Source organism: Pristis pectinata, chromosome 1 (genome assembly GCF_009764475.1).
Source record: "Pristis pectinata isolate sPriPec2 chromosome 1, sPriPec2.1.pri, whole genome shotgun sequence".
NCBI classification, from domain to species: domain Eukaryota; kingdom Metazoa; phylum Chordata; class Chondrichthyes; order Rhinopristiformes; family Pristidae; genus Pristis; species Pristis pectinata.
Window position 1 is genome coordinate 72432472 of NC_067405.1, and position 27366 is coordinate 72459837.

Here is a 27366-nt window from a genome sequence, read left to right on the forward strand (position 1 = left end):
CCTCAGCCCGCCCGGGGAGGGGGCGGGGGGTGAGAGAGAGAGAAAGATCGCCCGGCGCCTGCGGCGGTTTGACTTCAGGGAGGAGGGAAGGAAAGGGCGGCCCACGCACGACGTCGTTATCACCGCCACCTCTACAAGGAGCAGGTGAGGGGAGGGAAGGGAAAAGAAACGTTCGCCGGCCTCCTCCGGCAAGTGTCAGCCCGGAGTTGGACGCTGTCGACCCCCCCGGCCTTAGCCCCGCAGCCTCCGCCTCATTTCGCTCCCGCGGAATTGCCCCGCCATTTTGCGCGGCGCCTGGACTCCGGGGCCCGGCATGGCAACCGAACCCGCCCACCGGAAGTCCGGCCCCTTACCTCCACTGCGATTGGGTGCTGCCAGGCATATCAATCATCGACTTCTGAATCTCTCATTGGTCACGGATGTGGTCAATCACCCGCTCTTATTGTTGCGAATGAAAGACGCTTTTATGCTTTAAAACCCACCCATTTTTTTCTCATTGGCAGCACCTCAGATGTGGTCTGTCCCAGTCACCGACACCTGTTCATGACACACACACACCCTGATACAAAGTTGGGCAGCCTCCCTGTCTTTAAGTGGGGGTTGGATCATTTTACAATCATGCTGTTTGCATTAGATTAAACTTGATAATGTTTATGATTACCAATATGAACCTTGCACCGGAGTTACTGTCATAAACCTCGTTTGTTCAAACTTGCACATCATGATTCCACAGGAAGAATAAGTGGAAACGGGTTTCCAAATGTGCCCATGGGAATTTATTACGTCTTTGTTTCTGTACAAACCTGTCCAAAAATAAGATCCAGTGTCCACATATTTTCAGTCCATCTTCCTTGCCAATTAAAATAAAATCCTTCTTTCTGTTTCAATCCACAACATCATTCTAAGGAATAACTCTACTGGCTGTTGTTGTCTTCTATTATCTCATCCAACATTAACACTTTATATAGTTTCTATAACATTATCAAACAAAAACATATTACCAAGGCACACTAATTATTAAGGCAGATGATCAAAAATAACTATTGTTCATTTGGGAGCTTTGACATTTGGAACTATTCAATTGCAGTGACATTGAGGTTCAGCCTGATCGTTTACTTACAGTGCCAGATAACAATTAGAGATATGTCTTCTTATCCCAGCAATATTAATGGCACTGTACAGAGCCTTATTGTTGCCATGAATGACATCAAGTAGCATTCTTGAACTGCTGCCGTCTGTGTGGGGAGCATACCTAGAGCCTGTCCAGGCAACATCTCTGAGCTTTTTCGTGGTGATTCTTTGAAATGGATGCTTCCATTCCAATAAAGAAAGAATCATGGATTGACTTACTCTGCAAATTGCTTCTTAGTGAAGAAATGACATGAGAATAGAAGAACAGTTGGGAAATAAGTGACTACAACAGTGTTACAACAAACATGAACATAGGGTATGTTTGGACAAAATGTTCTGTGAGGTTAGAAAGGACCTGACACAACAGAAAACGTATAACCCAGACAAGTTATGAGGAACTTTCAGCTTGAAAATGGATAGAGTACAAATAAATAGGACCTGTTCTAATGTAAAAAAAAAGATGCTATAAATTGGTTTGTAGGCAGGGTGTTGAAAATTCAGCAAGATTAAAAGTTGATGTCATTGACCTGGAGCTAACAATATTGAAGAAACCATGGATTTAAAATTATCAACAGGAGTCTATAGAGATAGTAGGACCTTGTATTAAATAACAAGACAATGAAGCGCTTTGCTACAGGATGAGGCAAAGTCTTTTCCTTTAAAGGAAAACTCGATTAATATTTGAATAGGAGAATGATAACAGGTTATGAGATGAAAGCTGGTGATTCTGAGGAAAGGGATGGCAGAGTCAAAAGGCCAAATGGCTTTGTTCTGTATAAAGTTCAAAGTTACTGTAGAACTTCTTAGAAAAATTTACTGATCCATTATGAGAACCTTATCAATAAAATAAGGTTTAATTTAGTGCATGGGAGGAGAAAATCTGATCAAGTAGTGACAGCAAGCTCACTATTTATAACTAAATACAGTGAATGTTGGAAATCTGAAATAATAAATGCTGGAAAGGGCCAGGTGGCTTAAGAACATAAACAGGAGCAAGAGTAAGTTAGTTGGACCCTCCAGCTTGCTCCACCATTCAGTAAGATCAGGGCTGATCCAGTCTTGGCTTTAACACCACTAGCCCTCTCTCTCTCCACTTTCCTGAGCTCTCCATATCATCTGTGGAGAGAGAAATAGAACTACCATTTCTGATAGAGGGTTCAATGGAGTAGGTGCAGAGAAGTCATTTCCATTTACAGAAGTTCCTAAATAAAGGGCTGTACATAGTAAATGCAACAAGAAATTTGAAAGAAACTTGGTTACTCTTAAGCTTGTGGAGCTCTGTGGCAAATGAGGCTGTTGAGAGGAATCTAAATAAACAGGAGGAAGTGTTGATTAAGAACTTAGAGGAAGAAGTGGTATGTGTAACCAGGCCAGATGATCTGATTGGCCATTTCCGTGGTTTAAATTCTGTGCAATGTGAGAGTTATAGAGTCAAGAGCAACAGCAGGGCAAGGGAAAACAAAATGGAAGCTCTGATGTGGCAGAGGGTAGGGGATATTTAAATCACATAGGAACAAAGCGAAAGGGGTGGTCATGAAGAGGTCTAACTGGTTACAGGTTACAACAATACTGATTAAGGTCGTCGATCTTAATTATTTTCTGATTTCTATTTCATACTGTTAGTATCTGCAGAATTTTGCTTTTGAATCGACAGTCAAGAGTACTTTCAAAACCAGAGATGTCACACACATTTATTTATGAACAGTTAACAATGCACATTCGTCTCTTTGTTCCCCTTGTTTAATTTGATTCAAGGAGAATGACTGAAGGCTTTTCGTCAACCTAATGTTTCAGGAGCCCAGAGCACAAGGGTGTGGAGATGTTAAATCAACTCTCCATCTCAAGTGGACACTAAAGATCCCAATGAGAATATGATGAAGGATCTTCATCCTCAAATGTCAACTCTGTTTCCACAGAAGCAGTCTGACCTGTCGAGCGTTTCCAGCATTTTTTGTTTTTATCCTACTGAGAACATTCTTCCTGTTGTCCATCATTAATCACCATCATAAAAAGAGATATCCTGAACAATTTCAGTTTACTATTTGTGGGGGCTTCATGTGTGCAGATTAAGTGCCTCATTTCCGAAATTATAACTGTAATCATGTACCAAAAATACTTCATAAGCTGTGATGTTCCTTATCCCATTTATGGAAAAGGAGCTATATAAACACCAATATTTGTTTCTTTTGCAGTCTACATGAAAATCCAGGCTAGATCATAATGGCTTTACTGCCGTACGATGGTGCCATGATACCGGAACTCCGGAAATTCCACGAAGCCTCTGCAACTTTCCAGTTTGCCAACCAGAACATAGTGATTAGGCAGAATTGGAAGCAGCTTGGAGTAGCAGCAGTGGTGTGGGATGCAGTAAGTAGTGGCTATCATTTGATTGAGTGTACAAGGCCTCAGTCAGTGGGGCATGGCTGGGTTCTTTTTAAGTCAGGCACAACTTAAAAAGCTTTTAAGCACTTTGCAGCCAATGATGTTATTCTCAACCTTGACCACAGCTTTCGGAAACAACAGCTAATTTGCACCCACAACTATCAAAGATCCCCTTATGTTAGTGACCAGAATTTTTCTTTTATTGATTTGGATAAAGGATAAACATTAGCCAGGATGCTGGGAGAACTTCTTGGCTCGTCTTTAGAATAGCACAATTCTTCCAAAAGGGTCTGACTTAAGGTCTCATTTGAAAGAACGCAACTTTGACAATGCAAACTCTTCAGCGGGAGTGTCAGCCTAGACAACCCTCATGTCCGGGGTGGGACTTATTACAATCTTTTGACTTAGGTGGAGTGCCACCATTAAGTCACAGCCATTATCGCATTGAGATGAGACAGAGTGTGAAGCCACGACGTATACCACACTGCTTCTACTGGTTCCAGCATTAATGAGTTGGTGATGGAGTCACAGAGAGATAGAACACTGAAACTGGTCCTTCGGCTCCCCAAATCCGCACTGACCATCAGCTACCCATTCACACTCATCCTACAGTAATCCTGCTTTTTATTCTCCCCTGATCCTCCCACTTAGCCACACACACGGGACAATTTACAATGGCCATCTAAATTACCAAACCACCTTACCAATTCTCCCACTTTAGGTAATCCGCCCCACCCCCCTTGCTTCTTCCCTTCTTCCTATTCCTTCCCTTTTTACTACCCTTTTTCCCTCTCTCTCCTTACCTTTGACCCATCCCCCGGTAGATCTGCTCTCCCCTCCTCCTCCGCACCTGCTGATCACTATCTCTTACCTGCATCTACCTATCACCACCCTGTGCCCACCCCGCCTCCCCTCTTTTGTCCACCTATCACTGCTCTGCTTTTCCCTCCTATCTATTGGGCTTCCCCCTTTTCCTAACCCACAAGGGTCCTGACCCAAAACATTGACCGCCTGCTTTTCTCAATGGATGCTGCCTAGCCTGCTGAGTTCCTCCAGCATCATCGTGTTTTTCATCTAGATTCCAGCATCTGCAGTCCTTTGTTTCTCTAGATACAGGAGCTAACAGATTTAATAAAACAGGTCCAATTAATTTTGATGAATAATCAGCAAGACCAATAGCACACTGAATTTTATCACCAAAACAATCAAAAATGTATTTCAAGTCCAAAAACTTTTTATTTTGAAAGAAAAATGGAAGATTTTCTGTGATGAGAACACTCAAAACACAACTGAGGTTAAGGAAGTAAAAACATTTTGCGTTTCAGGCCATTATACTTTGCACGTATCTAGAACTGGGAGTAGTCCAGCTACAAGACCGCACTGTGATAGAACTGGGAGCAGGAACTGGATTGGTTGGAATAGTTGCAGCGCTTCTAGGTAGGTGTTGGGTTACTAAATGGTCTTTACTTCCACATTACTGAAACCACTTCATAATTCACGAAGGAATCCATTAACCCACAGAATGCTTGTTCAGTTTTGTGGCTATCTCGTTGATGCTGCAATTTGAGTGATACTTAACAAAACCAAGGGAGTTGGGGGATAAGCAGGAGAGGTGAGGGAATGCAGGCTAAATCTTCAGTACTGTAGATGCTGGAAATCAGAAATGAATTAAAAATGCTCGAAATACTCAGTAGGTGAGACAGCATCAGAGAACGAAGAGACTGAGCTGGTGGATAAGGTCAATGATCTTTCATCAGAACAGATCAAAGACTTGAAACGTTCACTTTGTTTCTCTCTCCATGAATGCTGCTAAACATTAACTGGCTACCAGGCAGAGGCAAAGGATTCATGGCAAGCAAGGGAGGAAAAGCTTAACATGGTTGCTGAGGTTCCAATCTTCATACAAAGGGTGGTGAATCTTTAGAAGTCTGTACTCTGGGGGAGGCTGTGGAGGAGTCATTCATTGAGTACATTCTGGATATTAAGGGAATCCAGGGAGATGGGGATAGTGCAGGAAAACATCATTGAGGTAAAAGATCAGCCGGGTTCTTGTTGAATGGTGGAGCAGGTTCAAAAGGATAAATGGTCTACTCCTACTCCTACTCCTATTTCTTATGTTCTTCTCAGACCAACCATGACCTTAGTAAATGGCAGAGCGTGCTCCTAATTCATATGATCGCATGTGGACGATTTAAAAATTAAAAATAGGAAGGCTTGTATTTCTCTCAGATTGTTAACAATCTCAGGACCTCTTAAATTACTTCTCTGTCAGTGGTTGAGTTTAATCACTGTTATGTAGGAAGTGGAGCAAGCCAACATGTGCACAGCAAGATGCCATAAACAGTAATAAGTTAATGACTTGGTGATTTATTTTGGTGATGTTAACTGAGGGATAAATATTGGCCACAATGACAAAGAGCATGACCTGGAGGTCATCTTGAATGATGGTGATTTTGACACTGCAGCAGTTCCTCAAACACTACACTCAAATGTTAGCATCTTCCACGCTGTGTCCTTGACCTCTTTGGTCAGTTTGTGTAACTAACCATGGACTTGTTCAACTTTTATGAGTCACCTTGGGACATTTTGCCTCATTTACCACAAGTAATTGTCATCAACACAGCAGTCTGCATTTATACATCAGGTTTAAAGAAGTGTATAATCCCCAACCCATCATAAAACAAGATTTTTTAACACAGTTTTGTTTCTTTGTTGGTCGTAAACCAGGTGCCGATGTTACAGTCACTGATAGGGAAGTGGCGCTCCAATTCCTGGAGTCCAATGTCCGAGAAAACATCCCCCATGACCTGCGGAGCAGGGTGCGGATCAGGGAACTGACCTGGGGGGTAAACCTCTGCCAGTTCGAGCCCGCCAGCTATGACTTTATCCTGGGAGCCGATGTGGTTTATCTGGAGGAGACGTTCCCAGCCTTGCTGGAGACTCTGGAATATCTCAGCTCTGAGCGGACCACGATCCTGCTGTCCTGCCGCATCCGGTACAAGCGGGACCACAACTTCCTGAAGATGCTCGGACGTCACTTTACAGTGGAGAGGGTCCATTACGACAGTGAGAAAGATGTTCACATTTATAAGGCACAGAAAACAAAGTTGAAGGAAGAACTCTAGGGAAGTGAAAGTCATTACAAATAGTGTAGGACTATTATTTAGGTCTACAAAGGAACAGAAAGAAGCCATTTAGCCATTCAAGCTTGTTCTGCTATTCATTGAGTTAAGATCTACATTTCAACATTTCACTTTTTACCCCTTAATGCCTTTAACCAGTATAAACCAGAGAAAAACAGAAAATGCTGGAGATGGTCAGCAGGTCAGGCAGCATCTGTGCACAGAGCACACTTCAGGGCTTTCATCAGTTTTGATGAAAGATCATCGACCTGAAACATTAACTTTTGTTTCTTTCTCTCTCCACAGCTGCTGCCTGACCTGCTGAGTATCTCCAGCATTTTCTATTTTTATTGAAGATCTCTAGACTTTGGCAGGTTTGTTTTTTTTTTGCTTCTAGAAATATCTAACCATCCCAGTGATTAAATTTTCAGTTGGTGCCGAGCTCAATAGCACTGTGGAGGAGATTGTCCCTGATTTTCACTATCTGTTGTTTGAAGTACGTCCTGACCTCATTCCTCAGTGGCCTTGCCCTTGTCATGAACTTCCCACCCTATCACGGAAAATAACTGAACTCCAGCCACACCATCAAATCCTTTAATCACCTTAAAAGCCTTAATTAGATTATCTATTAACCCACTGTACTTAAGGGTTTACAAGCCTAGTCTGTGCAATGTCTTTGCAATTTAACCCTCTTAGTTCCAGAGAACCTGCACTCCATTCTCACAGGATTGAAGAACTCTGAGCAGCTGGAAATGACTTCCACTATAAGTTTGGTTTGGGGTGGGGGGAGGCAGCATGGCACAGCTTGTGGAGCCGCTGCCTCACAGCACCGGAGACCTGGGTTCAACCCTGACCTTGCCCGCTGTCTGCGTGGAGTTTGCACGTTCACCCCTGTGACTGCGAGGGTTTCCTCCCACATCCCCAAAACCTGCTGGTTTGAGAGTTAATTGGTCACTATAGGATGCCCCTAGTGGGTCAGTGAGTGGGAGAACCTGGGGGTGGGGAGTTGATGGAGATGTAAGGACAATAAAAAATGGGATTATTCTTAATTGTGGTTGATGGTTGGCATGGACTTGGTGGGCTGAAGGGCCTGTTTCCATACTCTCTCTCTCAATGACTCTACGTAGAGTATTTCAGCCACTTCAATGGAAAGGCAACATTCCACTGGCCTTCTTAATCTTTTTGTTTGTTATTTCTGTATTTGGACCTCTAAACTTCTTCATCCCCACCTGCCCCACATTTCCACCCTCTTGCTATTTAGTAAGTGCTCTGATCCTTCTTTCTTAGATTCAGGATGGGTATTGTCACCTCTCTAGAATCTGGTCTCAACTGTTGTGTTTGTGTCAAAGGAACTCACTGTGAGAAATCTAATAAAGAATCTACTTTATAAAAATATAATATGCTTATCATAATTCTGTAACAGCTTAATAATACCCTAATCTATGAGTGAAAAGGACTTGAGCACAAACTCTGGCACCATACTAAGGGAGTGCTGCACTGTCAGATGCTATCATTGGGATGAGAAATTCAGCTGAGGCACTATCCACACGTACGTGGGCTTGAAAGATCCAATAGCACTATTTTAATAAAAAATGGTGTACTGGTGAACATTTATTCTTTAACCTATGTCACTGAAATAGATTACCTAGTTATTTACCACACTGATATCTTTTGGACTTTACTCTGTGCAAACTGCCTGCTGTATTTCCGATATTGCAACAAAATGAATGCAGTCAAATCATTAATATATTCAAGGAGGTAGGAATTGGTTACTGAAGTCTGTGTATTGTCCAGATGATGCTGCATATTGCCAAAGGTTTCAAAGGATATGGGGAGAAGACAGGAATTGGGTACTGAAGTGGATGATCAGCTATGGTCGTGATGAATGGTAGAGCAAGTTCAAAGGGCTGAATGGCCTGCTCCTTTTATTTTTTATATATCTATTTTTTTTATTAAAAGAAAGACTTCATTGGCTGTAGAGCATTTGGGATTCTGACTGGTGGCATCAACACAGCAAAGTGATAGGTCTTCAAAACATCATTGGAGGAAGGGCAGGAGGAGGAAAGGTGAAGTCAGCACATGGGATCTGATCATCGTCTTTCATGGACCATCACAAAGTACATTCACATCAGATCCAGTTGATGTCAAGCCAGAGGATATTGTAGCATTTGTGATACATGCATCGCATCAGTTCAGAAGACCTAATCAAAGCATTGGACTTACAATTACACTTAAGTGCAAGTAACAGAAACTTCCAAACAGGGAAAGCATGATTGCATACGGAAACAGAACTTATCAAAAAAAAAGGAGGAAGCTGTATGGATTAAGTAAAACTGTACTCTTAGTATGGTGTGCTCACATGGTTCTCATACAGCTCGTTTGATGGGAATAGTATCTACCACCTTTGCATACAATAGAACTCTGATAATTCTGCACCCTTGGGACTTTGACAGTACGGACCAATGGATTTTCTGGACTGTTGGATGTTACTCCTTTATTAATACCCAAACACATGTTACACAGTCAAAGAATAAATGTTCCAATGATCCTGGTGAGTTTAAAGGGGAATAAAAAATATACAAGCATTCTGGACCCTGACTCTGGCTGCAAACCCACCTACATTCCTGCCCCTGGTGTTCCAGGCCCCACCCAGGACCCCAGTCGCACGAGCCGCTTGTACTCTGGATCCCCGGCTTACAGACTAATGAGTGAGCCAGATGGCGAACCATCAGGATTTCCAAACAATCTTATGGCAGACTATTGGAGTTATACTGTACAGTATAACAACCTCAAGTCAGACCTCTTGCACTGAGGTTTCTTGAAGCAGATGCATCTGACTACAGAGCTAGGAGTCTTAATAAAACATGCCTGCATTCCAAGTCATATTTATCCAAAAGCAAAATACTGCAGACACTGGAAATCTGAAATAAAAATGGAAAATGCTAGAAATACTCAGCACATCAAGAGGCGTCTGGAGAAACGAGAGTTCATATTTCAGGTTGGTGGAAGGTTATCTACTTGAAACATTAACTCTGTTTCTCCCTCCATAGATGCTGCCTAACTTGTTGAATGTTTCCAGAAACCAAAGGCAACAAAGCATCAAGGGATCTATGCAGTCAGCACACTACATCTTTGTCGAATCTCTGATAGCATTTCTGGGAAGTGACTCACAACATTATGTAAACGTCTTGTATTTTTGAAAGAATTAATTAATGGGGTAAGGGTAATTAATGGGGTCAGGATTTGGCAATGGTAATGCAAAGGGGATGTGGTTAGACTCTTGTCTGTGTCTAGATGATGCTGCATGTAGCCATTGACTACTGAATTATCTGAAGAGCTGCAAATGGAATCAAACACTGAGAAGTTGTCAGTGAACATCCACATTTCTAACCTTAGGATGGAGCAATGTCATTGATGAAGCAATTGAATATGGCTGGGCTTAGGACCCTCCCAAAGTAACTACGACAGCGATGTCCTCAGGCTTAGGTGACTGCAGCAAAATACTGGGCAGAAGCATGAAAGATAGCTGCTTGTGTGAGGTAGTAGGTCCTTGGCACAGGTGAAACTGTACCCCAGAAAAACTCAGCGACTTCAGAAGAGAGAAAATTTAGAACAAAAAGAGCAATTTGTATTTAAGACATCACCTGAGTGGATAGGGAGGAGTTGATAATAAAGGAATTGGCATGTTGATTCTTAAGCCTTACTACCTCATTTATTTTCATTTGTAGGATGTCTGAACAATTTGTGCAGAATACTGTGACCACCAATTATAAATGACAGAAGACATGAAGTGCAATAGTCACAAACACTCCACTACCCATTCTCTGCCCTCAACAACCAACATAAACGTGCCTCATTCCCAAAGGCAGAAACATATTCTTTTTTAAATACTGCATGTCACCTACAATTGAAACTTAAATTAAGCAAGAAACCTGACCACTTAACTGTTAATTATTCAACTGCAATAGCAGTTTCACTCCATTAGATTTCCATGGCATGGGTATATGGTTTAATAAAATTGATTGATTCATGAGAATAATTAACTAGACAACAAAAGCATTGTAGCACTTTTTTTCCCTTTTTTTTTGCTTATTCCTCATTCCCAGCACCACTTTGTTTAAAGATATAGCTGATCACAAAAGCCAGTTAATAAGAACAAATGCCATTCTCAAATTCTCCATCCAAACAATTAGAGGTAAGTGCTGTAACCATTTAGAATACAAGTTCAATTTATTTACCCTGTCTTGTCCTATCATGTGTTATTTTAGTCTCTTCCCATTTATTCACTCACTTTCAGATTTTCTCAAAGTCTTTGGAAAAAGGCATTATATATGAAAATAGTTATCTGTGGAAAATGGATTCTAAAGTTCATTCATTTCGCAAAGTAAAAATGAAATCAATGTTATGGTCCAAGGAAAGACTTGTTTTCAGATGTGTCCATTTACCTGAATGATACTGCTGTGTTCTGGGACATTTCTCCACTTGGGCTGCTGGGAATTTAAAAGTTAGCCTTGAATCAGATGGTGGTACTCTCAACTGTAAGTGAGTTAATCATGGTTACAAGTCTCATGTAGATGATGTGAGCACAAAATGTAATATTGAAAGGTGCTGCACCGTTTAAGAAGTATTAAACAGCATGGCACAGGAACAGACCTTTTGGTCCATGATGTCCATGCCGACCATGATGCCAATTAAAACTGCACATCTGCCTGCACATGGTATATATCCCTCCATTCTCTGCCTGTTCATGTGTCTACTTCTTAAGAAGAGAAACAAAGGACTTGCAGACGCTGGAATCTAGATGAAAAACACTATGATGCTGGAGGAACTCAGCAGGCAAGGCAGCATCAAAACACTATGATAATACTTCTTAAACTTTGCTATCATATCTGCTTTCACCACCTCCCTTGATATCACGTTGTAGGGATCAACTACGCTCTGTGTAAAAATACTTGCCTCATAAACTTCCTTTAAACTTTCCCCCTCTCACCTTAAATCTATGCCTTTTAGTATTTGACATTTCCACCCTGGGAAAAAGACTCCGACTATCTACCCCTCATAATTTTATATACTTCTATTGGAAGTGTTTTAAATGAACTGTAAAACTTAGACCACTTGGTGAAAATGGCACCATTTCAAAGCAGATCAGCGAAGTTCAAGTGTTAACCCTCAACAAGTGGCACTAAAACAGATTATGTCATTTACCACAAAAGGGCTCACACAGCTCGTCTGCTACAATACTGACTTGACATCAATTGACCACTTTGCATAAAGTACTTCATTAACAATAAAGTTCATCAGATAAAGACATTCTGTGTCATTGAAGATGCTACAGACATGCAAGTATTTCTTTGGGGAGAAGAGTGAAAAGGGAAGAACTCTACAACTAAAAGGTGCCAGTTGTTGAAAATTCAGTTGATCTGCTGCATTCCTAAACTGTTTAATCTTATGAAATCCTGTCACATATGAGGTAACTGAGATGGAGCTAGGAGTCTACCAGACTAGCAGAACTAATCAATCAAACCATTTACAACAATAAGAATAATTGTGAGGCAGTGTGTCACAGTTCAATGGGCACAGATCCTGGGAATAAGAAGTGACAGCTCGGCATACACCAATGGTTTCTGAGGCAGCACTCCATCTTAATATTGCCACTTCATCTGGTTATCCTCGACTGACAACTTAATCTTCTGTTTCAAAGTAGTAATATTTTAACGCTGTGTTATTGAATAAAGACAGAAACACTTATCTAGCAATCCTGCCTGCGTCTTTATCAAGGTGAAAATGTTCCTGCATGGAATAGGAAGCTTTCCTAAATTGTAGCAGTTGTAGTGCAGTTGCTAACACTCCACCTCTCATTCTGAAGACTGCAGCTTCTAGACTCACAACAGTCCTGAGCTCAAAATCCAGTGGAGTGAATGCTGCATTGAAAGAAGTACTGTTTTTCAAATGAGATGTAAAAACAAGACTTGGTCCGTCCCCTCAGGTGGATGTAAAAGAAAGTGAAAAATTGTTCCTTTAAGAAATTTAGTCTTCCCACCAATGTCTTTGCCAAAGCATATGCCTCAACCAATATCACTGAACTAGACTTTACAGACATCACCACATTGCCATTTGCAAGACAATGTCTTTGGATAGCTATCTCATTCATTCTAATTTAGAGTCATAGAGTAATACAGTACAGAAACAGGCCCTTTGGCCCAACTCATCCATGCAGACCAAGCTAAGCTAGTCCATTTGCTCGCATTTGGCCCATATCCCTCTAAACCTTTCCAATCCATGTTCTCATCAAAATATCTGTTAGATGTTGATATTGTATCTGCATCAACTACTTTCTCTGGCAACTTGTTCCATTTACGGACCACCCTCTGTGTGAAGAAGTTGCCCCTCAGGTCCCTTTCACCTCTCACCTTAAACCTCTGCCTTCTAGTTCTTGATTCCCCAACCCTGGGAAAAAGGCTGTGCGCATTCACCCTATCTATGCCCCTCATAATTTTACATACCTCTATAACGTCACCCCTCAGTCTCCTAGGTTCCAAGAAATAAAATCCTAGCTTGCCCAACCTCTCCCTATAACTCAGGCCCTCAAGTCCTGGCAACATACTTGTAAATCTTTGCACTCTTTCCAGCTTAATGACGTCTTTCCTTTTTACAAAGTGACTTACCAAAACGGTCCACAATACTCCAAGTGCAGCCTCAGCAACGTCTTGTACTACTGCAATATAATGTCCCCAACTCCTATACTCAATGTCCTTTCTTTTCCCCTCCAGAGCTCAGCAAAGCTTTATTCCCAAATTCCTTTTCAAAATACTCCCAAATCTGCTTCCTTCAATGCTACTGGCAATACATTCCAGATCATAACTATTTTCTGGGGGGGGGGGGATGCCATACTGGCCCACCTCCTTTCATCCCTTCCCCTCTTTAAAAATGCCTTCATGGCTGGGGGGCAAAATACGTCTCTTCCCAACTCTGTACTCCAACATTGTCTCCTGCTGCATTCATTGGAAGAATATCATTGCTTCACTCCTCTGACTAGCCATGCCATGGCCTATGAGATTGATTCCCATACTCGCTTAGAAGCAATGCACATTCATCCATGCTCATGGAATTTAAAGCAATTTATTGACTTTGTTAGGAAATTGCTAGAACACGAGGAGTCAGAGAGTGGTGACAATAATCAAGCACTCAAATTGGCAGGATCCATCCAGTGGCATTCCAGTGAGGACCTGCATTAGAATGGCAGCCATTCACCCTTTAGAGTCCCAGGGGATATGGTACAGAACATGCCCTTCAGCCATCAAGTCTGCCCCATCCATCATCCATTTGCACTAGTCCTACATTGATCACATTTGTTATTCTACCCACTTTCTCATCATCTCCCTCCAGATTCTACCACTCTCCTACACACTAGGGAGCAATTCACAGCGGCCATTTAATCTACCAATCTGCACGTCTTCGGAATGGTATTTGAGGTTTATAAAATAATGAGGGGCATAGATAAGGTGAATAGCCAAAGTCTTTTCCCCAAGGCAGGAGAGTCCAAAACTAGAGGGCATAGGTTTAATGTGAGAGGGGAAAGATTTTAAAAGGGTCTGAGGGACAACATTTTCACACACAGGGTGGCGAGTTTTTGGAACAAGCTGAGAGACGAAGTGGTAGCGGTGGGTACAGTTACGACATTTAAAAGGCATTTGGATAGTTACATATATAGGAAAGGTTTAGAGGGATATGGGCCAAATGCACGCAAATGAGACTAGCTCAGTTAGGCAACTTGCTCGGCACGAATGAGTTGGGCTGAAGGGCCCATTTCCATGCTACATAGCTCCATGACTCCACGTGGGAGGAAATGAGAGCATCCAGATGAAATCCACGCAATCATAGGGAGAATATGCAAACTCCACACAGAGAGTACCTGAGATCAGGATTGAACCCAGGTCTCTGCCACTGAGGCAGCAGCTCAACCAGCTGCGTCACTGTACTGCTTGGATGATAGAATAGAAGATCACGTATGCAGTTTGCCAACAGCACAAAGTTAGGAAGTATTTTAAGGAGTTTAGACAAAAAGTGTTCAATTGCAAAAAGATTTCATAAGATTGAGTGAATAGGCAAAAATAGAGCAAACGGTTTTCAATGTGGGTAAAAGAATAATTATTCACTTGGACCCAAAAGGCAAAGAAGGTAGCAAAGTCAGAAAGCTAAAAAGTGTGGAGATCTAAAGAAATTTGAGGACCCGTACACAAACATTACTACAATATCATGGATAGGTGGAGTATTCAAGAGAGCCAATGGACTGCAGCCCTTTATATTAGAAAGCAATGGGTAGGCTAAGTTTTAGTACAGCTCCACAAAGCCCTAGTTTAACCACTATCTATGAGCAGTTCTGTAGAGCACACTGCAGGGGTGGTCTATCAACATTGGAGCGACTGCAACTTGATATCTAGAAACATTCTGAAAAACCCAAGGTTAAATTATGAAGAGAGATTATCGAAACATGAAATTTGGAAGGTTAAAACGTAATTTGTTTTAATGTTTTTTCAGACATTGAGTAAAACTGATTGGGGAGACAGAGAAACTATTTCTGCTGGGTGAGGAGTCCAAGATTAGAGGGAAAAATTTATAAATTAAAGACAGGCCTTTCAGGGGTGCAGTTAGGGAACATTTCTCAATACAGAAATTTGGAATGCTCTTGCACAAGCAGCAGGCCAATTGTTAATTTTAACAGAATTTTGACAACTGCAGGGATGAAGGGATAGGAGAAAGGTGAAAATATGGAACGTGGTCAGAAGTCAACCACGATTTTAACTTGTCAACCCCTGCTCCTATGTTCCTGGAGTAGGATTTTAACCCATCAGTGTGAAAAGGGTTCGATTTCCAGTAGTGTGTGTGCTTGATTAACAACATGTGAACACACTCCACCAACAGAAAGACTCAAAAGATATATAATCACATCTTCATGACCTTAAAACATTTAAATGTTCTTTGCGGCTGATGAAGTACATCTTGAAGGTGCAAAGAAGAAAGTGCAAAAGCCAATGATTGCACATCACAAGCAGCAATTAGTTCATCAGATATCTGAGTAATCTACACAAGAGATGTTGAAGGGTTAGGTATTGGCCAGAACACTGGGGCGAGATCCCCAACTCTGTCCTGCTGAGAGATCTTTTGTGGGGGAAGACAGTATCACAGTTTGGTTTCTTATTTGAAAGACTGCAACTTCCATAGCTCAGCACTCATTACTGCAGTGGAGAGTGAATCTGAAATCTCTGGAGTGCTGTTAGATCTTACAGCTGTCTGATTCTGATGTCTGAATACCTCTACTGAGTCATGGCTGACATCAATGGTTATGATCCTGACCTTCAGCTCCTACTATGTGCTATTAACTAATCTTGATTGAGACACTGTTTAAATTTCAGTTGGATTCTGGGTCTCTGGACCAGGATTGAAAAATCAAAGGAAAAATTCTAGATTACTAAGAGACTCTTATTGGATAATGGTTATTTTTTTTTAAGGGCATCAAAATAAACTTGATGCTCTGGTGCTTTAAGCTAGGCTAACCATTATATAAGCAGCAGCAGCCTTCAGCTGTGGCGGCTTACTTCTATTTGCACTTAGACGTAGGATGTAACGTGATAACGTAATGTTCCTCATGGAAAATTTCTTTTTCACCATTTAATGCAATGCATTACCATCTCAGATCTCAGTATCCCTCCTTCAATACCCCATGGGTTACTGCAGGCCAGATGTTTAATTGCCAGCCCTTTAAAGGTTTGTCTGCATTAAAGGCTGGGTGTCCCCTGGCAAATGACTCACCAAAACTGTCTCCAGTATATACATTTCTGCAAGTCAGGAATGAGATGAAATGTTCTCCACTTGCCTGAATGAGTGCAGCGCTAACAAGTTACAAGGGTGTCTTATATACAAGATTGACAAGTAACTTGTCAAAGCTTATTTGACAACCCATCCCAACTTGTCAAACCAACAACCGCTACCATCAAGAAGGAGAAGGGTAATATGCAGACTGGAATACCAAGACCCTGAAATTCCCATCCAGTACCATCCTCCCTCAGAAGTATACTGCTTCTCCTTTATTTTCACTATGTCAAAACCCTGGAGCTCTCTATCAAATAGCACTCCGGGAGCACTTTTACGATAAAGCCTCTCTCAGTTCGAGGTGGCCCACAATCACCATCTCAAGGCTAATTAAATGCTGGCCTTAACAAGTGATGCCAGAATCATTTTAACAGTGATCATTTTAACAGCAATCAATGAGGAGGAAGTTCTCTCTAGAATCCTGGCTAATAATTGTCTGCACTGACATCTAAAATAATATCTGGTCATTTTCCCATTACTGTTGAGGTCATGCCATGCACAAATTGTTGCAATTCCAACATAAGTGACTGCACTGCAAAAGTATTTTTTTGCAAAGTGCTTTGGGAGGCCCTTGCATTTTGTGAAATATAATAAATGCAAATCATTCCTGATATTTTGATTCAGTGTGGTTATTGTACCATGAACAAGTGAAACAGCACCATCCTTTGATAGCAAAATGGCACTACACAATAAAATGTCCTTGGCTAAAAACAAAACTACAGATGCTGGAAAGCTGAAGCATCAGAAAATGCCAGAAACACAGCAGGTCGGGCAGCATCTGAGGAAAGAGAAACAGGGTCAATGTATCTGATGAATGACCCCATCATCAGGTTATTCCACTAGTACCGGCCATCATTCCTGTGACAATAAATATTCACCTTTGAGATTCACTAACATTAAAACTATGGGACTAAAGGGACAATGACAACATAGAGACAAAACTGGCTAAGGGACAGAAAGTAATAATTGCCTTTAGTGTATATTTATCAATATCAGGATCATCGCTCCTTATAAAATATAAATGATATGCCCTTGGGTATATTGGAGCTGTGGTGCTTGGACGTGATGGTCCTGATGAGTTCCTGCTCACCAGACTTGGAATATCTAACCGTGAGCAGGAAGTCATCAGGACCATCACGTCCGAACACCACACTATCTGCCTACCCATCATGTCCACCCATACTATCTGCTACGGAAATTCACTTCAGCATTTCTGATGGCAGTCTACATCCCATCCCAAGCAGTCATTGAGCCTGCACTCAATGAACTATACTCTGTGATCAACAGCCTTGTTTACCCCGAGGCCCTGTTCATCAAAGCTGGTGACTTCAACTAGGCCAACTTCAAGAGTGTGCTACCAAAATACTACACGTTTCCATTCTCACCAGGGGCCCCAAATACCCTAGACCATTGCCACATAACCATTAGGCACCCACCGATCTATCCCCCGCCCACACTGTAGAAAGTCAGACCACCAGGCTGTGCTGCCCCTCCCTCCTTCCAGAAACTGAAACATGAGGATCCAGTACAGAAGGTCGTACAGTGCTGGTCTGAGGAATAGATGAGCTTCCATGCAACTGCTTTGAGTTGGTAGACTGGTCCATATTCAAGGACTCAGCAGCCAACCTAGATGAGTATGTCACCACCATCACAGACTTTATCATCGTGTGTAGAGGACTGTGTACCAAAGAGGTCAATCCGGGTGTTCCCCAACCGTAACCATCGATGAACTGGGAGATCCACTTCCTACTGAGGTCCAGGTCTGTGGCATTCAAATTGAGTGACGCTGACCTATACAGAAAATCGAGGTATGACATTTATAAAGCTATCAGGGAGGCCAAGAGACAATACCAGTCCAAAATAGAGTCCCAGTCCAGCCATCAGTTGGCAGGGCTTGTGTGCTATAATAGGCTACAGAATAAAATAGGGCAGTATCGCTGACAATAATGCATCCCTCCCTGATGAGCTTAGTGCATTCTATACACGTTTTGAACAGAAGGGCAATGAAATGATACCACCTGCCCCGACAGCCTCCAATGCATCTGTACCCAGAGTCACCATTGCAGGCATCAGATCAGCCTTTCTGATAGTGAACCTGTGGTGAGCGTCTGGCCCGGATGGAGTCACCAGCCCTGTCCTCAGATCCTGTGCGGATCAGCTGGCAGGTGTATTCGCAGACATTTTTAACCTCTCCTTGCTCCAATCTGAGGTTCCTACCTGGTTGAAGAAGATGATTATTATTCTGGTGCCAAAGTAAAATAAGATAATGTGCCTCAATGACTGTTGCCTGGTGGCTCTGATGTCTACCATCATGAAGTGCTTTGAGAAGCTAGTCACGGAAGACATCAACTCCAGCCTCCCAGGCAAGTTGACCCACTGCAATTCACCTAGCACCAAAACAGGTCCACGACAGAAGCCATCTCCCTGGCCCTAAACTCATCTCAGGAGCATCTGATTAACAAAGACACCTATCTCAGACTCCTATTTATCAACTACAGCTCCCCTTTCAATGCCATAATTCCAAACAAAATCACCTCCAAACTCCTAGATCTAGGACTTAGCATCCCCCTTTGCAACTGGGTTCTTGACTTCCTGACTGACAGATCGCAATCAGTAAGGATAGACAGCAACACCTTCACCATGATCATCCTAAGCACTGGTGCCCCACAAGGCTGCGTCCACAGCCCCCTACTCCCCTCCCTATACACTCATAACTGTGTGGCCAGATTCTGCCCTAACTCCATCTACGTTCGCAGATGACACCACCATAGTGGGCTGGATCTCAAAATACAAGAAGATAGAGTACAGGAAGGAGATAGAGAGGGCAGTGGCATGGTTTCAAGACAATGGCGTCAACGTCAGCAAAACAAAAATGCTGGTCACTGACTTCAGGAAGTGGGGCAGAGCACACGCCCCTGTCTGTAACAATGGTGCTGAGGTGTCGAGAGCTTCAAGTTCCTGGGTGTAAACATCACTACTAGTTTGTCCTGGTCCAACCATGTAAACACTATGGCCAATAAAGAACATTAGCGCCTGTACTTCGTCAGAAGGCTAAGGAAATTTGGCATGTCCCTGTTGACCCTCACCAATTTTTACAGATGCACCATAGAAAGCTTCCTATCCATATGCATCACAGCTTGGTATGGCAACTGCCCAAGGCCACAAGAAATTGCAGATAATTGTGGACACAGTTCAGTCCATCACGAAAAGCAGCCTTCCCTCCATGGACTCTGTTGACACATCTCGTTGTGTCAGGAAAGCAGCCAGCATAATCGAAGACCCTACGCAACCCGGACATTCTCTCTTCTCTCCCGTTCCATTGGGCAGAAGATACAAAAGCTTAAAAATGCATACCACCAGGCTCAAGGACAGCTTCCATTCTGCTGTTATAAGACTCTTGAACAGACTTGTACGAGAAAAATGAACTCTTGATCTCACAATAGCACCTTATTGTCTACCTGCACTGGACTTTCTCTGTAACCTGTAACACTATATGCTGCATTTTGTTATTGCTCTTCCCTTTGTATTACCTTGATGTACTTGTGTTTTGAAATGATCTGTATGGATGGCTTGCAAAACAATGTATCTTGGTACATGTGACAAACCAATTACGATATGCACATGATCAAAATACAACAATGCAAATAATCAATGAAGTATATAAAAAAACTCAAGCAAAATATGGACAGACTAATAGAATGGCAGGTGACACCAAAGGGAATAAGAAGTGATACATTTAGGTAGGAAGAATGAGAGGCAATGGAAAGTAGATAGTATATGTTAAACAGGTTATAGGAACAGAAAGACCTGGGGTGTACTTACACAAATAGTTGAAGGTGGCAAGGCAAATTGAGAAGGTTTTTGAAAAAGCAAATGAGATTTTTGGCTTAAAAGGAGTGGAAAACAAAAGCAGGGAGGTTATGATAGACAAACACTAGTTAAGCCTCTATTTGGAGAATTATGTTCATATCAGAGCACCACTCTGTAGAAAGCATGTCAAGGACTGGAAGAGAGCAGAGGTGATTTGCCACCTTTTCAATGCCAATTAAATGCTGGCCTTACCAGTGAAGCTGTATCACTTTAACAGCAATCTAGGAGGAGATTTGGGGGCTTTCTCTAAAGTCTTGGATGGCCTGAGTGATGTTACTTCTATTTGCACAGTGATAGTGCAAGGTTCCACAGGGAAAGCTGTTCTTTGCTTTCACCAATTGATGCAGGCATTACCATTTTCAAATCCCAACATCCCTCCTTCAATATCCTTTGGCTTACTACAGACCAGGTATTTGATATTTTTGCTCCAGATTCCAGCACCTGCAGTCTCGAGTCTCCTAGCTGATAATTATTCCTTCTTCCAGTTTAGTTATTGTATTCAATTATTTGAAGACACTGGAGAATGTTGGGCTTGCTCTCCTTAGAGATTAAAAAGGGAGTTGAGAGAGTAAATAAGTAGAAAACATTTCCTGTGGCAGAAGGGTTGGCAACTAGATTATACGGATTTAAGGTGATGGTCGAAAGACACAAGGAAGTTCTTTTACTCACTGTGTTGTCTTGTGATCCAAAATCCATTCCTAAAAAGCTGCTGGAACCACATCAAGTGGTAACGTTGAAAAGGGAATTATTGCAAATGCAGAGAAATGAGTGAGCAACTCCATCTAAAGAGCTCTTTCTGTATTTTATTAGTGACCACTATGTGGTTTTGGAGTCTCATCCTTAGTCCAGGCAGCTGGGACACTGCACCAAGATATTAGCTGAAGCTAATAGTAAACAGTAACTGATAGTGACCAATAAGCCCAGATTCCCACAGCTTACTTGACTATGCTTGCTCCCACCCTCCTTCCTGCAAGGACTCCATTCCATTCTTCCAGTTTCTTTCTCTGTTGCATCAAGTTTTGATGACAAGATGCCTTCCTTTTTCCCTAACCATGGTTTCAACTCTACCATGATTGATGGAGCTCTCAATCACATCTCTATTTCCCAAACTTATGCTCTCAATCCCTGCTCCTCCTACCTAAAATAAAGATGTGATTTCCCCTATCCTCACTTTCCACCCCACCAGCCTCCATATTCAATGAAACCTCCTTTATAATTACTGCCACCTTCAAAAGAATTTCACCACCAGACACATCTTCCCCTCCCTTTTCAGCATTGCAAAGGGACCATTCCCTCTGCTTTTCCATCTCCACCAACCACTCCCTTTCCTGGAGCTTTTTCCCATGTAACCACAGGAGATGCATTGCCTGCACTCTTACCTGATCCGTTCCCACTAACCAGACACCCAAAATGTCCTTCCAAGTAAAGCAGTAGTTCATTTGCACTTCTTCCAAGTTTAGTATATTGCATTATGTGCTAACAATGTGATCTCCACTCGAATGGGGAAAATAAACATTTTGGGTGACTGCATATTAAGATGAGGAACAGTATCACGGACACACTACCCTTGGAAATCAAGTCAGTTAGCTTAGCACAGGCCAACGGTTGGACCAATGACAGGCCAGTGCACGATTCTGCTGATTATTTGCATCACTTTAGCTCAGTTTAGTCCTTTCTTCACTTAATGCATGTGAAACTGCAAACAGAACTTCTATTTGCTGATAAGAATGTGTTTTTCTGTGTCTGTTCTCCCAAAGTTTGTCTGTGCAACTGGGAATGACTTTGTACTTCCAGAAAACTAAATCTGACATGGTTGCGGAAAGAGATTTCCAAGACTAACAAATGAGCATTTGACTGGGTCTCTGTTGTCTCTTCAAAATCGTGCAAGGTTTATGACAGTAATACACCTTTCAAGTATACTATTTTAATAAGAATAACCTGAAGTTAAACTGCACCAGTGAGAGTATTCAGACATCACAATGGACTTACAGCTTGCCAAGCACCACAGGCTGTCCCCAGGTAATGAACGAGTTCAGTTTTTAACAGATGTCCATAAGTTGATTTTGTCCAATAGTCAGAAAATACACAAAAATCGCTCAATATGGTAACCATACCTCCACAGTATTGTAACGACTAGCATCAAAAGTACACAAGACTGATAAGAAAGAATAATGCTAAAAGTGGAGAGAGGAAACTAATTCTGCTGTTTGTAGGAAGAAAATGTATGTATGGATGTATGTTGGACTTTTGAATTTAATTATGGGAGCTCAATCACATATAGTGATGTCCAGAAACCAGCGATGTCCTGTATCATGAAGAGTAGACAATGTTGTACCGTAGCCAACTTTGACAATCAGCAATGACATAAACAATCAAAATAATAATAACCATTTCCCTCCATTCCTTTTGGAATGCAAAATCTTTCCATTTCAGCCTTACTGGTCACCTACAGCCTCAGGTATAGGAAATTCCAAGAATTCACAGCTTCCTCCGTGGCAGATAGAACTCTAAGTGGAGAAGTGGAAGTTAATGCATTTTTTGGTGGGGTGGGGGAAGAAATTAATATACAATAAATGGATAGAATACCAAGAATGGTGAGGAACAGAAGATTTCAAGTGCACTTTCATAGATTCCTGAAAGTTGCAGGACTTGTCCATCCACCACCATCATAGATCTTTCCATTCTGGAGTTCAATGCAAAGGCCCTAGACAGGATTCCAAGCTGTGCACAACCCTCCCTCCAGCAGAGGGTTGACTAAGAGGACTTACATGGTCTGCCACTCACAGGTCTCAGATATTTTAACATTATGCCAGTTCTTATCTGGAGAAGTTGGGTAGGAAGACAACTTAGGATCTTCCAGGTGGTCTATTTCTCCTCCACTCCCACAAGAAGCTGCTCAGTCACCCTAATGTTCATATTCACCTTCTGCAAGTTATGCCTGTCGCAACTGTGGATGGTTGTGGCAGGAGTGCTGGTTACCAGCAATGTCATGAGGAACATTCTGCATGCAGGATACATGGGTATGATGTTTCTTTCAAGAGATACAGCACAGAAACTAGCCCTTTGGCCCACCAAGTCCGTACTGACCACCGAGAACCCACATTTACACTAATCCCACCATTACCCATTTATCTCCGTACTCTCATCAGAGTACACAATGTTGAATTAGATTTCTGCATCTTCATATTGAGATGCTGCCATAGTTGCCTCTGAACATCTTATTGATCCTAAGTGAAATAAATTTCAGGCCGTTGTGACTCAAACTGTCACCTGTTGAGAACCCACATTCATGATTTGGCCTTGAAATAACTTATTTAGAAACAGTTGTATCTGCCTGCAGTCTATTTGAAAGGATATTGCTAGTTGCAGAAGAGGACATGAATCAACACCTTCACCATTACCCATTTATCTCCGTACTCTCCCCGACTCATCTGCATGCTTGGGGCAATATATAGTGGTCAATTAACCTACCAATCAGTAGAGTTTTGGGAGGAACCCATGTGATCACAGGGAAAATGTACAAACTTCACACACAGGATTGGAGGTCAGGATTGAACCCAGATCAAGCTGTGCCACAATGTTGCCCTTTAAGGTACATGAGAAATCTGTCTTTATTGACTAAACCATAAAAGAGCAAAAGGACGTAATGCTAGAATAGTATAGCCCGCTAGTTATGTTATAGCTACCGCCTTGTAGGTGGTAAGGGAATTTGTTTGCTGTCTACCCTTGAAAACACTGCAGCTCCTCCAAACATGACATCATAGATCTTCATGTGGAACAGCTCTCCAAAGCAATGTAGTTCTGCTATTTTCATTTTTGATATACACAAAGCTCAGCTTCAAACTCCTCTCCAATCCTGTAATATTCTTGATCTCACGGTACTTCCCCAATTCTAGCCTTGTGTATTTCCCTTGCCCCACCATCCAATGATAGCTGCACCTTTGATTACCTAGGCCCTAAGCACGTCAGTTCCTGAATCTCTCCCCGACAAAAACACAACTCTTTTTCACCTGTCCTAAAATCTTTTCATGCAAAGCTGTGAGATTCTGTTCAGTTAAGCACCTGTAAAGTGAATTAAGAGGTTTTATTTTAAAGGTGCTCAAATGAGTAGGTTGTTGAAAAGCTTTCAGATCTGGCACATTGGCTAATATTAGAAACAGAAAACAAAACTTAGAATTTTTAATAGGAAACAATAGTTAAGTTGCCAGTCTATAACACTGACTAGATGAGAGTTTCCCCACCCCCAGCAGGTGGGAATAGAGTTAAAAATGAGTGTTGATTCATGTCCTCTTCTGCAACCTGCAATATCCTTTCAAATAGACTGCAGGCAGATACAACTGTTTCTAAATAAGTTATTTCAAGGCCAAAATCATGAATGAGGGTGCTCAACAGGTGACAGTTTGAGCCACAACGGCCTGAAATTTATTTCACTTAGGATCAATAAGATGCTCAGAGGCAACTGTGGCAGCATCTCAAATATGAAGATGCAGAAATCTAATTCAACATTGTGTACTCTGTGGAAATAGTAAATGAAGTGGTATCCCAAGAATTCTCAAAAGGTTCACCTCAGGAGATACTGTGAGGTGACTTGCCTTTTACAGAAATGAATTCTTTCAAAAAATAACTTTTTAGTAACCGAATTGCTGAACTTTTTTGGCATCAATAAATAGGGCAGAAGCTTGGCTCTGGCAAGGATTTTTTTTCAGTCCTCTGTGAATTCTTGTTTCTTCAAAGTTTTACACTTTTGCTACCTTCAAGGTAGAAGCCACATACACTGCTTTAAAACTTTCATTCACGGTATCTTTACAGTTGTCTATACAATACCAATACAAGGCCATCACAAAATGAGGGGAAGCAGAGCACTGGAACAAGACTAATTCCCAGATATGATGACAGAGAAGAAATACACGAGTAGAAGCCAAAATTCTTGACTTAACATTGTCCAATTTAAGTAACATATTACCATAACGATTCACTTAGTACTAATTTTTTTTTGTAACAAATTACTCTAAATTTCCAATAAATGTTGCTGATCTTTAAGGTGATGGCAGTACCAAAATCTCTCAGCAGAGGAAACTGGTTTTGAATGAGAGGCTCTATCTTTGAAATTTAATGCTCAAATTTAAAACAAACCTACGTATCAATATCATTCACATTAATGATATTTTTTGTGAGAACTACAAATGCCCTTTCTAAAAGTCATGTTTTATTCTCTTAAACATAGTGCTTCTCTGCATTACACTCACCAACAACTTGAACTTATACCGCACATTTAAAGTAACAAAACATCCCAAGGACCTTCACATGAATGTAATCAGGAGCCATTAGGGCTAGTTTCCAAAAGTTTGGTCAAAAAGTCTGAAGGAACATCTTGGAAGAGGAGTTGGAAAAGTTTAGGGAGGGAACTCCAGAGGTCAGGACCAAGGCAGTTGAAGATATGGCTGCTAAGATAGGAATTCCTCAAGAATTTTCCTCCAATTAAGTTTAGGAAGACATAGCTACCATCTTCAGTGCCTGTCATCAATTCTTTTTCATAGCTCCCTTTTTCTGGCAACTACCTTAAAATGAACGAGATTGTTATCAACTGGTGTGTCAAAATTGATCTCCATTTGAGTTTTAAACCTTCCAACAGTACTAACATTAAAAATGTCTGTTTTTACCATAACATATCCCAGATCAATGCTTCTGCTGCTAAAACCCATTTCCATGCATTTGTTGTCTCCAGATTTGCCTATTCCATCAGCCTCTTGACTGGCCTGCTTTTTTTCCCCCTATACCCTGTAAATGTAAGGCCATAATTAAGCTATCTCAACTTGCAAGGTCCCAATCACTATTTGATCCTGGGTCAAACTGTTGACTCACACTGACTCCTACTTATGAGGCAATTTACTTTCAGAATGTTATTTTATGAGAATTCTGAATTATTTTTAAGAACTTCCTTTTGTAATTTCCACCAGATGCATAATCCTCCAAGATATTTTCAGTCTTCCAATTCTGGGCTCTCAAGCACTCCTGAATTTAATATCATCCTTGGCAACCTTGTAATTGGCTGCCAAGTCTCTTAGCTATGGAATTCCTTCCTCTTCACATCTCTACCTTCCTTTAAAAGGCTCTAGATTTTAACCCCTTTAACCAAGCATTTGGCCCTCTGCCCTGGCAGTGTTACTCTTTAACACTTCTGTGAAATGTCTTGGGATGTTTTTGTTTGGTTAAAGATGGTATATAAATGGAAGTTGTGGTCAGTGAATTTTCAGAACACTAAAAATTACTATTATTCCATTAGAGTTGTTCACCTGACCTGTTTCATACTTATCTTCTCTCCCTCATGTCATCCAGGGATCCTTTCCCCCTTGTGTAAATGTGCCCAGAATATCTCAATGGAAGTTATCCATTGTTCCTTTGTAGTTTTCCCACCAATATTTGGTTCCACTTTAACCTGTGGGTTTCCTTGTCAATCCATTGGTTAGCCCTCTTTCAATTTAGAAGCTCTACTTTGGGTTGCTCCTTATCCTTCATTATTAATCTAAACTTCATCATCCAATGCTCATTTCTCTCTGCATAATCTCTTACTTGGTCCATTTCTTACCCAGCAGTGGATCAAAGTGCCCTTCTGTAAAAGTCAAAAACATACTGATCAAGGAATCCTCCCAAATATATTTCATAAACTCCTCCCTCCCCATCACTGAAATCAATCAACAATGGCGTAGTTGAAATTCCTCAACATCACCACTCCACTTGAAGGAATGCTGGACAACCTGAACACTTCAAGTGTAAGGGACTATCATTCTTTCTGGAGTAAGCAGACATGGTAGTGTAGCGGTTAGTGTAACGCTATTACAGCGCCAGAGGCCTGGGTTCAATTCCGGCCGCTGTCTGTAAGGAGTTGGTACGTTCTCCGTGTGACTGCGTGGGTTTCCTCTGGGTGCTCCGGTTTGCTCCCACATTCCAAAGGTGTACAGGTTAGGAAGTTGTGGGCATGCTATGTTGGTGC

At 41.6% G+C, this 27366-nt stretch overlaps 1 protein-coding gene across 6 annotated transcripts; it reads left to right on the forward strand.

Annotated features, from left to right (window-relative positions):
* The first annotated feature begins 1 nt into the window (after position 1).
* On the forward strand, positions 2 to 10325 carry mettl21a (methyltransferase 21A, HSPA lysine). Of its 6 annotated transcripts, none has more exons than XR_007957401.1 (5): positions 2 to 144; positions 3324 to 3498; positions 4839 to 4950; positions 6241 to 7009; positions 8595 to 10325. XR_007957401.1 is itself a non-coding variant. In XM_052028953.1 (4 exons), the coding sequence occupies exons 2-4, from the start codon at positions 3352 to 3354 to the stop codon at positions 6636 to 6638; spliced, it is 657 nt and encodes a 218-aa protein (XP_051884913.1). In that variant the 5' UTR covers positions 2 to 144; positions 3324 to 3351; the 3' UTR covers positions 6639 to 10325. The 6 variants fall into 6 exon arrangements, 2 of the variants coding, with proteins under 2 accessions (XP_051884913.1, XP_051884934.1); XR_007957402.1 differs by having other exon boundaries at positions 8599 to 10325; XR_007957406.1 differs by having other exon boundaries at positions 6942 to 7009.
* Positions 10326 to 27366: the final 17041 nt, after the last annotated feature.

What these genes read in the sequence shown, in the direction of transcription:
- mettl21a (XM_052028953.1), top strand. Translation starts at nt 3,352, where the DNA reads ATGGCTTTACTGCCGTACGATGGTGCCATGATACCGGAACTCCGGAAA. An exon ending in CAGCAGTGGTGTGGGATGCA is followed by an intron (nt 3,499 to 4,838) that starts GTAAGTAGTGGC and finishes TTTGCGTTTCAG; the next exon opens with GCCATTATACTTTGCACGTA. An exon ending in AATAGTTGCAGCGCTTCTAG is followed by an intron (nt 4,951 to 6,240) that starts GTAGGTGTTGGG and finishes GTCGTAAACCAG; the next exon opens with GTGCCGATGTTACAGTCACT.